The sequence below is a fragment of the Pyrus communis genome, chromosome 3, assembly GCF_041283825.1.
Source record: "Pyrus communis isolate YQ-2024b chromosome 3, ASM4128382v1, whole genome shotgun sequence".
NCBI lineage: Eukaryota > Viridiplantae > Streptophyta > Magnoliopsida > Rosales > Rosaceae > Pyrus > Pyrus communis.
Window position 1 is genome coordinate 6786686 of NC_142567.1, and position 12500 is coordinate 6799185.

Here is a 12500-nt window from a genome sequence, read left to right on the forward strand (position 1 = left end):
TCCTGCAAGGAAAGGCACCAAAAGTTACGTATGAGGTCAACGGACGTATGTACGACGGGCCATACTACCTAGCTGACGGCATCTACCCGCGCTGGTCAACATTTGTCAAAACAGTGCCACGTCCGCGGAGTGCAAAGGAAAAACACTTTGCAAGCTGTCAAGAGGGGTGCAGGAAGGATGTGGAGCGTTGTTTCGGTATCCTCCAAGCTCGCTGGGCAATCGTCAGGGGTGCTGCCAGATTGTTTGATGTAGAGTCGCTTCGATCCATCATGATGACGTGCATCATTTTTCACAACATGATTGTGGAAGATGAGTACGATTATGAAGCTGTTGATGAATATGAGCCAGACCCGATGAACAATTCAAGAACACGTATATATTGTGCTCATGACGCCACCGATGATCCCGTGCAACATGAGCCATTACAAAGGGATGGACGTTACAATGAAAGGCTCATTCAATGATATACTGCATTTCAAATGCCAGACATGCACAATGCCCGACAAATTGATTTAATAGAGCACCAGTGGGCATTGAAACAAGCTGAAGATAATTAAGTTCATTTAGTGTGTTTTTTTGAATTTGGTATGTTTATGTTATTTTATTTGGTGTGTTTTATTATTTGGTATGTTTATGTAATTTTTTTATGTTTATGTTTATGTAATTCTTAGTATATGTAATTCTTAGTATGTTTATGTTTATGTAATTTTTTTTATGTTTATGTTTATGTAATTCTTAGTATGTTTATGTTTATGTTTATGTAATTTTTTTATGTTTATGTTTATGTAATTCTTAGTATATGTAATTTTTTTATGTTTATGTTTATGTAATTCTTAGTGACACACCCCGACCGAGATCGGAGCGTGCTGGCCGTCACACCAAGGTGACGTAGCCATGTGCACGTGCGGAAGCTAATAGAGTAGTAATATAAAAGTACGAATAAAATAAAACTAGCATACAAAGTACTAAAACAAGTGCTAGCAAGTGAGATACAATTTCAGAGCAGGTCTATAGCAGCCCAAACGGAAACGACAACAATAGTACACCCGAAGGTGACCCTACAATGGTGAGTGTCTGTCAAAAACGCCGAAAAGCCCTCTGGGGAAACCACCGAAACAGCTAAGCAACTAGAACCTGGAGGGGCGCAAAACAAAAGCGTGAGTGGGCAAAAACAAAGCTTTCGAAAACCATTTATAAAATACTTTCTAACCCCTCGCCGTAAAACCTGTATACTTCCCAGAAAATAAACATATACGTATGTATAAATATGCCAATCATGCTCAAGAATATGCCATGTCAAAGCCTCATAATGATATGCAAGTGCTCAGGTATAAACATATCAATAGCATAACATCTGGCAGCCGGAGTCACCTAACGTGACCTGTACGGCTGCATATAGAGCTCAAATCTCACAATCAATAACTGAACCTGCCCACGAGTCGGAACCACCTAAAGTGGTCTGTACGACAGGCCTGGGTGTAATACATATGTACGCTCTAGTGCTACGATCACGTGAAGACTGTGCGAATAATCGCGGGTCACCTACAAGTCGGAACCACCTAAAGTGGTCTGTACGACAAGACTGTGCACCTAACTTGGATCCAAGCTGAGCGTGTGGTGCGAGAGGCGAACATCACGTGAAGGACTGTGCCCTACTCTGGGCGGGAGCACTAACACCGGGGGTGCAGGTTATGAGCTCTCTAAGCATCTCAAACTACTGCTGAATGTAAATGTGAATACCACTTACCTGGCACTTACCTGTGCGTCCACAGCACCCAATATGCATATAAATATATATACCACTACTAATGCATGTGATGATGCATAATCAATAATAATATGGTGCATGGCATAACATAAATAACCCTTTTTAATCAATTTCTGGGAATATATAGTATATAGGTATATACGGAAAACAAAAGCCCACTCACTGATACGTGGAAGGGTCGTAGCCCCCCTGCCTCGAGTGCGAACGCTCGTCCTCAGGGTACGTGTCACCTATATGCGAAATAACTATAAAAACGTTAACTTTAAAGCACATAACCAACTTCTCGTAATAACTTCTCATACATTGCTCAAAATGGACAAATGAATATACCAACGTGCTCTACACAACCTCAGGATCACAACCATACTTTTAAAATAATTTTTGGACCCCTCACGCGCCCCCACGCGCCAAAATAGGCACGGACCTACGCGCCCCCACGCGCGGCCACGTGCCATGCACACTGACGGCGTCAACTGACGCCGTCAGGAATATTCCGTTAGAACTGACAGATTCCGTTACTGCCGTTAGGAATATTCCGTTAAACTTAACGGAATATTCCTGTTTCTTCTCCGGCCTACCCTCGCCGGACTCCGGTCACCGGAAAAACTGGGAAAGTTCAAACTCACTAATCTCCTTCGTTTTTCAACCATTTTCTATGATTCTTGGACCAAAAGAAAGCCCTAGACTAGTAGAATCACGTTATATAACTTTTAAAAGCTAAAAACCACGCGATCATACCTGTCTCAAAACTCAAAACTCGGCCAACTTCGAACCAAGCTTCTCCGACGTCAAAACACTTCCAACGATGCACTCCCAAGCTCCTATGGACCTCACCAACACACCTACAAGCTTAGAAATCCCAAAAACTCAATGAATAAACTTTGCATGAACAGTACTCGAATCGGACATTGTCGAATCGACGTGAAAACCAAGGATTTCTCACCTGAAAATGGTATGGCTGAGCTCGCCTCGGCCTCACGAGTTCAATGGTATAGTTGGTTCCCTCGATCTGCAAAGGTTTGAGGGTTCTTGGTGTGTGTCCGTACGTTAATGGTGAAAATGGGAGCTCGGGGGGGAGAGAGAGAAGATAGAAGGAGAGAGAGAGAAATAATGTCTCTGTGTGTGGGAGTGTGTGTGGTTCCAAACACATGCCACAACACACAAAACAACCAAAACGTGACGAAAAACGCACTAGGGGTAAAATTGTAATTTCACACGTACGTTTCGATATTTCCGGGACGGGATGTCACACTTAGTATATGTATTATAAGAAGAAAACAGAGTCACACTTCGTGTGGGTTTTAATCTATGTAAAGGACTTTTAATTATTTTATACAAGGACTTTTAATTAGAACGATGGACTTTTAATAAATAACTTACCAAATTAATTTGAATAAATATTCAAGAAATTGGAAACAACATAAATAATACAAACAATAAATAATAAATTACAACCCAAAGTGATTGGAAAATTATGGGCTCCGATTACAAAAAGTACTCTATTCATCATCACTTAACCAATTTGTGGTGCTAGGATGATCTTCTCTTGCGGTGCTAGAACCACCTTGGCTTGCTATTGTTTCTCTTGCACGCCTCCTTTGCACCACGTCCGCTTTCTCTGACTTCCAAAAAAATTTAGAATTTGGAGACTTCCCTTCTAAAGACATGTTCATAATCTCACGATCTTGTTGAGCCCGTCTTTCTTCTCTAACATGTTCCCTTTCTTGCCTAAGTAGCTCTCTTTCTCTCTCATTAGCATAAAATTCTCTCTTAACAGCTGCTGCTTTTGATGCCTCTCTAGCCTTATCAGCCTCATCTTTCGCCAGTTCCCTCGCCAAAGTCAATTCACCTTGGCGAGTAAGTTCTTCCATGAACTTTGCATAATCGTTCTTGGAAGCACTCCCTTTTCTCTTTGAAGCCTTCTTACCTTGAGGCCTAATTGGAAAACGGGTCGAACCCGACGCTTGTTCAGGGAGGGGCGTTTCGGGCACTTCTTCTGCATCATCTTCATGAACATGATCGGGTGTAGAGTATAGAGGGGTGCTGTTCATGTGCACTTCTGGACCGACTGACACAACTCTAAATTTAGGACAATCTTTGACAATATTCCAACATTCCCACCGGTTGAATGATTTATTTTTGCTTTTGGTTTTGGCAGCGTACCAAGCTTGTGCTTGAAGTTCCTACACAATAAAAATAAGTAACAAATAAATAATACAAATCATAAATAATTATAATGAAAATAAGTAACAAATAAATAATACAAACAACATAATTATAATGTAAGTCGGTAACAAATAAATAATACAAACCATAAATAAGAAATTATGTAGGTAACAAATAAATAATACAAATAATAAATAATAAATAACAAATAAATAATACAAACAATAAATAATAAATTATGACGGTAATACAAACAATAAATAATAAATTTTGTACGTAACAAATAAATAATACAAACAATAAATAATAAATTATGTAGGTAACAAATAAATAATACAAACAAATAATTATAATGTAAATTTGGGTATCAAATAAATAATATATTGTTACCTGATCCGAGTAATTTTCCCCACTTCGAATATTACTACTAGCTTGTGCCAAGGCGTCTCTCCACGTACTAAACGATTGGCTAAGTAATTTCCAACGACTGAACATCGATTCTTTGGTTCTTTTCCCACCAATTTTCTCAAGAAAATTGGTATGAATAAGACTCCACATTTCTCGCAACTGCATCTCATTACCCATAAGCGAACTATGAGTAACTTCAACCCAACTAGTACACAACGCAACATCTTCAATAAGCGACCAATTCGTACCTGCACCAGTGGTCATTTTGTTGATAAAAAAGGATTCAAACTTTGAGACAAAGAAAGGAATGTGATTGAAAGTAGTTGAGAAAATATGAAATTGTTGTGTAAGGTAGATGATAATGAGAAGGTATTTATAGAAAAGTAAAAACAATTTTTTTTACAATTTTTTTCAGATTTTTCAGATTTTTTTTTTAATTTTTTTGAATTTTTTACAATTTTTTTTAAATTTTTATTCAATTAATTAATCTCTGCCGTTGGATATAAAAAAATTTGAATTCCAACACTCCAGATTGTGCCACATGTCACAACGGTAACTTTTCAGATTTTTAAAACTATTTTTTCTTTTATTTTTTTATTTATAAAGCATTTTAATATCCACCGTTGATCTCAGATCGAACGATGGATATTAAATCTGACTGTTTTTTTTTTTTTTTACCGTTGAGATCAAACGGTCTAAATAAAGTGATCGTTGAGATTTAACGCACCGTGGGAAGCCACGTGGCTTCCCAACGGTAACTGACAGAATTTTTTTTTTTTTTTGTGTGTCGGCGACGCGCCCCCACGCGCGGGTGAGGTGCACGCGCCTGACACAAAAAAATTTAAATAATACGCTGACGCCACCCTGGCGTCAGCCTTACGTCACCCCCACCTCGGGCTCTCAGGCTGGCAATCCACCACGGGCCCGGAGCTTGGGCCTCCCCCTTCCATCGGGCTGGGCTACGCTGGACCCTCCCCCCTGGCCCTCGGGCCCTTGGTTTCTCCCCTGTCCCCCGAGCAAAACCCAACGCTGGGCTTGCTCTTATAGCCGCTTGAGAAATCTTCTTCAAATCAGAACAGAAGAAGAAGCACAGACTGCCTTTCTTGAAAAATCCAAAATTTGAGTGTAATGAGAGAGTAAATGAGGCGTGGGAGAGACTGAGAGAGCAATTAGTGGGGTGTAATGATGAGTCTGATGGATTGGTTGGGTGACGGAAACCAAAGGAGAATTCTAGAGATCCACCCGAGAGAAGCAGAAAGAGTGTCGCATGTCCCCTTCCTTTCCACGATGGTGGACACGCGTAAATAAGGGTTTAAAAAATTTAAGAAAAGACTAAAAGAAAGACTCCAGAGGAATGGGTGAATAGAAAGGGCAAATTCGGAATTTTACTATACAAAAAGGACAAAAAGTAGTGGTTGGAGACTAACTTGAGGGGCGTTTTGGTCCGCACACTGCCTTAGAACAGTAACCAGATGTTTGGGTTTTAGTAAATATAAATTTCTCTCAAAGGAATGTCCTTTGGTTTTATCAATAACTAACTTGTCTTGTGGGCAAAACTCTGTTCTTCATTTTTTTTTTTTTTTTTTTTTTTTTTTTTGTCACATTTAATTATTAATAGTTGAACAAGACATAAAGAAGACTAAATCTTCCTCCATCATCCTCGTGAAATCCAATTATCCCAAATGACTTGGTTGGTTAATTTCTTTCACCAAATCTTTTGCCCGAATGTAATAAAACCATGTACATGTGGTTTGTAAACAAGGCATAGAGCAATCTGCTTTACAGACAACATGGTTAGGCCTTCCAATTATATCTTTGACCTTTGATCTCACCTATGGACATCGTCATGCCCATTTCATTCCAATGACCTTGAAATCAATGGTTCTCTTTGTCACAACCAAAGTTCTTAGCCACATACGGACAAAAGGAGGGCTATCTTGTTTATCAAGACATGATTTATCTGGATCATGAAGCCACTCAATCTTTCATTTTAAAAATGAAAATAATAAAAGAATTTCAATGAAAGTAATCATAAAGAAAATCACAACACCAATTATGAATGAGATTAATAAAAACAACTAGTGATAAAGTTAGAAATATTGACAAACTTAGAGATTGAGGCTTGCATAAATGCAATGTTCTAAAGACAGAATTTCGCCCCCATTCTTATGCTTGTAGTTATGTAGGCGTCCGTCTCCCAGGATTCAACAATCTATAATCCGAAGTCGAAGGATTTCAATCTTCGGACTCTGGCTAATTTTATATATTCCGTACTCTTAAAACACGACTCTGAATTTGACAAAACAAAGAGTAAGAGAAATAGAGTGAGGAAACCCTATTTCTCAAGAGTAAAAGTTAACTCTAATTTTATGTTCTTAATGCCATGATTTCATGACGTTAAATAAAACCCAAGACATTGATTGACGAAGAGATGCATACATTCATCTTTTAGATGGCACCATTTAAAAGGTCCATACTCAATGTGGAGCCACTTTGTATAGGATAGCAGCCGCTTAATGACAGATGGTTTGATACAAACCGTCAAAGCATTTTTCATTCAAATGTTGAATTAAATATTATAACTATTAGTATTATAATATATAAATTCCAACACATACAAGTGTCGTTCTTCTTTTTGAACGAAAACTCTTAGACCACGTATCGTATATCAATCCCTTTTTGTGGTTTAGAAACCCTATAATTATTTTGATCGAATATAACTTAATAGAATGAAGTGAGATGTTAAAATGACAAAAATAACCCTGAATACAAATCACGTGGGATATTCATATGATTTCAGAAATAACCCTGAAGTGGGGTATAACCCTGAAGTGGGGTGTTATAATTATCTTGAGATGACACTACTAGGATAGACTCTGTAAGCACGTCTAATATGACAAGAGTGGCGTCTGTGGTGGCTTGAGAACTTTTTGGTCTATCCTAGTTGCCCATGTATAATTCTGGTTGGAATCATGGGATATTCATATGATTTCTTAAATTTTCATCCATTGGTTTTTGGGTTTTCTTGTTTAATTTCTAAAGACTTATTTTCATGGTAATAGACCCCTTAATTGGGACCGTACGATTTTTTATCAACGGTCTGTGTTTGTTGATCCCTAAGATCCCCAAGAAGGAGATTCGACAAGGATCCAAATCCACCATGTAGGTTCAATAAATTAGTCAACTAGATTTTTTCGAATATAATAAGGGTAGTGAGCCCCCACCACATCTCGGGCTTGACTCTACCGTAGCACGATATTGTCCGCTTTGAGCTCTGATCACGCCCTCACGGTTTTGTTTCTGGAAACTCAGACGAGAATTTCCTAGTGGATCACCCATCATGGGAGTGCTCTCACGTGCTACTCGCTTAACTTCGGAGTTCCCATGGAACCCGAAGCCAGTGAGCTCTGAAAAAGCCTCGTGCTAGATAGAGATGAGAATGTACATATAAGTCTTACAGGATCCACTTCCCTAAGTGATGTAGGATGTTATAATGCATGTACCTATACGTTATTCTAATAAATTCATAATTAACTAGGTTCATCCTTGATTTGAACTATGATTTTCATTGTGGACTCAAAATTGTCTCCTGATGGGATGGACGTGCTAAAAGCATCCTAAACATGTGAAACAAGTTAGTAATGAAGACTTTTAAAAGCGTACGTGTTAGACGTGTGAAACACGTTAGTGATGAAAACACTTTTAGCTCTTTTTTTCTTTCCTTTTTTGTTTTTCACTGTTTCACTCACTATAAATAACATAGCGCACCACCTCTTCAACTCACGCAGCTAAAAAGCCTATTCACCTTCTCCAACTTAGGAATAAAATGTCATCACCATCTCAAGCTCATACCTCAAAAACAATTCCTAGTGATGTGAATCGACGTTCAGCTAATTTTCCCCCCAACTTTTGGGGAGATCATATGCTTCAGTGGTAGTAGGAAATTCACTGTGATTAATAGTTTGGAATTATATGCCCCATGCAGGAAAAGTATAATTCCCTTTTCAATTTGTGTGCAGGAAAAAAATATTGAAGCTGAGAGACTTGTCCAAGAATTAAAGGAAAATGTGAAGAGAATGATATTGGCTCCAACGCCTTGTAAGCATTCAGATAAGCTGGACTTGGTCGATACTATTCAGCGCTTAGGCGTCTCCTACCATTTTGAGGATGAGATTGATGAAGTTTTGCAGCAAATTCGCAAGGATTCTTATGACGGTAGTCACCAACACCAAGGGAGTGATGATGATCACAACCTTCATGCAGCTGCTCTATATTTTCGATTGCTTAGACAACAAGGTTATGATATATCATGTGGTAAGTCCCTCCCTTCTTGACACTCACACTTAATTATATATCTTTCGATTTAATTTTAATTTCTTTCTCCAATTACGTAATGCATGAATTTGGGAAGCAGAAATGTTCAACAAGTTCAAGGACGATGATGGCAAATTTAAGGACTCACTTGTCAATGATGTCATCGGACTATTAAGCTTGTACGAAGCAACACAGCTAAGGGTACACGGTGAGGATATACTAGACGAGGCATTAACCTTCACCACCACTCATCTTAAGTCGGTGGAGAATCGTTTGAGCTCCCCGCTTTCGAAACTCGTAACTCATGCATTGTACCAGCCGTTTTGGAAAGGCAACCCAAGGCTAGAAGCAAGGCGTTACTTGTCCATTTACCAGGAAGACGATTCACATAATGAAACTCTCTTAACTTTTGCAAAGTTGGATTTCAATCTCTTGCAGCAAGTCCATCTGAAAGAACTAAGTGAAATTTCAAGGTTAAACAAAACCAATTAACTACACTTAAATTTAAAGAATCTGATTACTTAGTTCTACTAGCTATTTAAACAAATTGTTGTCCACTTAATTAACTGATGCAGGTGGTCGAAGGACTTGGATTTTGTAAGCAAACTACCTTTTTCAAGAGACAGAGTTGTTGAGAGCTACCTTTGGGGGTTAGGGTGCTGCTTTGAACCTCAATATGACTTTGCTCGGATGACATTAAGCAAAGTAATTGTCCTTATTGTGGCTATTGATGACATCTATGATGTCTATGGCACATTTGAAGAACTAGAGCTCTTTACTGAAGCTATTGAGAGGTTTGGAATTTAGCTCAATCTCCAATTTTAATTCCCTTTTTATATCATCAATCGCTAATAATCACTTACAAATGATGACACATATCACTTGACTCAAGCACTAAAATAGGGAAATTTCGATGGAAATATTCATATTGGTAAGAGCTCATAATTATAAATGATGAAAGTTGTGAAAAATAAAAGAAATTTTTTACGAAATTGTTATTATTACTCTAAAAATCTCATTTTACACTCCTTACATTGTATTTATTTTTTGTAAATATAGAAAGTTTAGAGTGCAAAATGAGAAGTGTCAATAATAATTTTTTTTTAAATGAGACTTTAGAATATGTTCATTAGTTTGTACTCGTATCTATTACACCTTTGGCGAGAATCAAACTTAAGACCTCTAATTTACAAGTAACGAGAAATATCATTAAACCGTAGTATTAAGTAACAAATTTTGCTTTTTTTTTTTTTTTTTTTAAAGCATCAACCACATATAATGTTAGATCCCACATCGCCCAGGGGAGTGGATCCTCCATGCCTTATATGTACATGCCTACCTCCATATAGCACGAGGCCTTTTGGGAGCTCACTAGCTTTGCGTTTTATCGGAACTCCGAAGTTAAGCGAGTTCGGGCGAAAGCAATCCCATGATGGGTGACCCATTGGGAAGTTTTCGTGTAAGTTCCCAGAAACAAAACGGTGTGGTCGGGGCCCAAAGCAAACAAATATTGTGCTACGGCAGAATCGGGCCCGGGATGTAGTGGAGTTCGAGTCGAGATGTGACAATTTGGTATCAGAGCCAATCCCTGGTAGAAGTGTGCCGACGAGGATGTCGGGGATCTAAGGGGGGTGGATTGTTAGATCCCACATCGCCCAGGGGAGTGGATCCTCTATGCCTTATATAGGGGAGTGGATCCTTTATGCCTTATATATGCATGCCCCCCTCCATATAGCACGAGGTCTTTTGGGAGCTCACTGGTTTCGAGTTCCATTGGAACTCTGAAGTTAAGCGAGTTCGGGTGAGAGCAATCCTAGGATGGGTGACCCATTGGGAAGTTCTCGTGTGAGTTCCCAGAAATAAAATCGTGAGGGCGTGGCCCAGAGTCGAACCCGGGATGTGACTTATAATTTTAACCTCTAATTTTAAAAAATAAAAAATAAACCTCTCCCCTCTTTCTTCCACTCTCACGTTCTCTTCCACTCTATTCCTCTCCCCCTTTATCTTAAAAACAAAAATAAATCCTAATTATGATAAGTTTTATTATCTTAGCAGTAATACAAAGTCTATGAAAATTTAATTTTTAAATATTCTACTTTAAGTTTACACAATTACATGATTTAACGAACAGACAAATTACAACAAATATGTCTCCTTGATTAACCATATATCCACAATATTTCGTTGATATATTTTGATATTTTTAAACGGACCTTGGGCCACAAGTGAAGGAACAGTAGTATCCTACGTGAATGCAGAAGTCTTGCATTTGTAAATTTAAAAGGATTTCGGAGGAGGCTGTGGTTATTATATATGCTCTAATTTTGAATTTCTGATCACCATCAGGTGGGATATATCTGTCATGGATCGTCTGCCACAGTATATGAAAGTTTGCTATCAGGCAATGCTGGATTTATACACAGAAATGGAAGAAAAGCTTCGAAATGAGGGGAACTTATATCGCATCCACTATGCTAGAGAAGCAGTAAGTCTCACCAACATTTCCAAGCGGCTAGTTATTATCATATGATAAGTAATGTTAGGAAAATCATCATATTTTTAATTTTTAAACCATTCACATTAGTCAATATCCAACGGATGAATAATACTTGGATATTGACTAGTTGTAGACCGTATACATATATGTGCAATTTTGTATATAATTATAAACATGATGAAAGATTTACGACATGATCACCTTTTATATCTCTCTCAGATGAAAGTTCTAGTTAGAGGGTACTTGAGGGAAGCCAAATGGTTCCATCGCAAATGCACACCTACACTGGATGAATATTTGTCAGCAGCACTTGACACATCCTCCTTTTCCCTAGCAATCACGTCTTTTATTGGAATGGGAGATATTGTTACAAAAGACTCATTGGATTGGGCTTTCAGTGACCCTAAGATTTTAAAGGCTGCATCCTTAATTGGTAGACTCAAGAATGACATCAAGTCCCACCAGGTACTTACGACTTATATTTATAACTATAACCTTCATGAACCTTGAAAAGCGTGGCCGTTGCTAGAGCAGCAAAATTCTTATCGACACAAAATAAATAAATAAATGGGTCACAAAAATTATAAAAAGGTCGCGCTTACAATATTAGTTATACTTTTCTAACAAATTTTTTGTCATCGTGTTTCTTATATCATGATTTGTATCGTCTCATCCTAGCAACAATCTCGATTTTCTTGAAGTTATTGCTAATTTCTGTTATAGTGATCGTGTCCTTTTTTTTTGGTAGTTTGAGCAGAAGAGAGGACACGTTGCCTCGGCCGTGGAATGCTACATGAAACAATATGATGTCACAGAAGAAGAAGCAACTCTTGGACTAAGTAAACAAGTGAATAATGCATGGAAGGACATAAACGAAGCGTTGCTCCACCAAACCACCCCAATCCCCATGCCTCTACTGTTGCGAATTCTCAATCTTACACGAGTGGTCGAAGTGTTATACAAGCACGGTGACGCATTTACTAATGCTGGAACTTTTCTTAAAGATATTGTAGTTTCTCTGTTTGTCGAACCGGTGCATCTATAAAGTCTCTCCAGACCTGAATACAACTAAATGAAATGAGGTCATGTTATCCAAAGGCATGAAGTATAAAATAAAGAGCCAGTGTCTTACTATACTGGTCGATAGTTTGAATTCATGTTTGAATCAAGTAGTTTGAATTGGGTGTTTAAATTCCACTGTTTTGCTATATAAGTTTTTCTCCTTCACTTTTCATGCATTGCATTCAGTGTGATGGGGTGGTAAATTTGTAATGGCCATCAGGGGAGCAATAAATGTACTCTAAGCATTTGTCTTTATAAATTTTGTGTTGATATATATTATTCAAA

The 12500-nt window shown here is 38.2% G+C and overlaps 1 protein-coding gene across 3 annotated transcripts; it reads left to right on the forward strand.

The window, feature by feature from the left end:
• The first annotated feature begins 8139 nt into the window (after window positions 1-8139).
• On the forward strand, window positions 8140-12446 carry LOC137714091 ((-)-germacrene D synthase-like). Of its 3 annotated transcripts, none has more exons than XM_088690806.1 (7): window positions 8140-8275; window positions 8328-8656; window positions 8757-9129; window positions 9232-9450; window positions 11003-11141; window positions 11373-11618; window positions 11902-12446. In XM_088690806.1, the coding sequence occupies exons 1-7, from the start codon at window positions 8169-8171 to the stop codon at window positions 12196-12198; spliced, it is 1710 nt and encodes a 569-aa protein (XP_088546932.1). In that variant the 5' UTR covers window positions 8140-8168; the 3' UTR covers window positions 12199-12446. The 3 variants fall into 3 exon arrangements, with proteins under 3 accessions (XP_088546932.1, XP_088546930.1, XP_088546931.1); XM_088690804.1 differs by having other exon boundaries at window positions 8147-8275; window positions 8362-8656; window positions 11902-12445; XM_088690805.1 differs by having other exon boundaries at window positions 8161-8278; window positions 8362-8656; window positions 11902-12445.
• The last annotated feature ends 54 nt before the right edge of the window (window positions 12447-12500 follow it).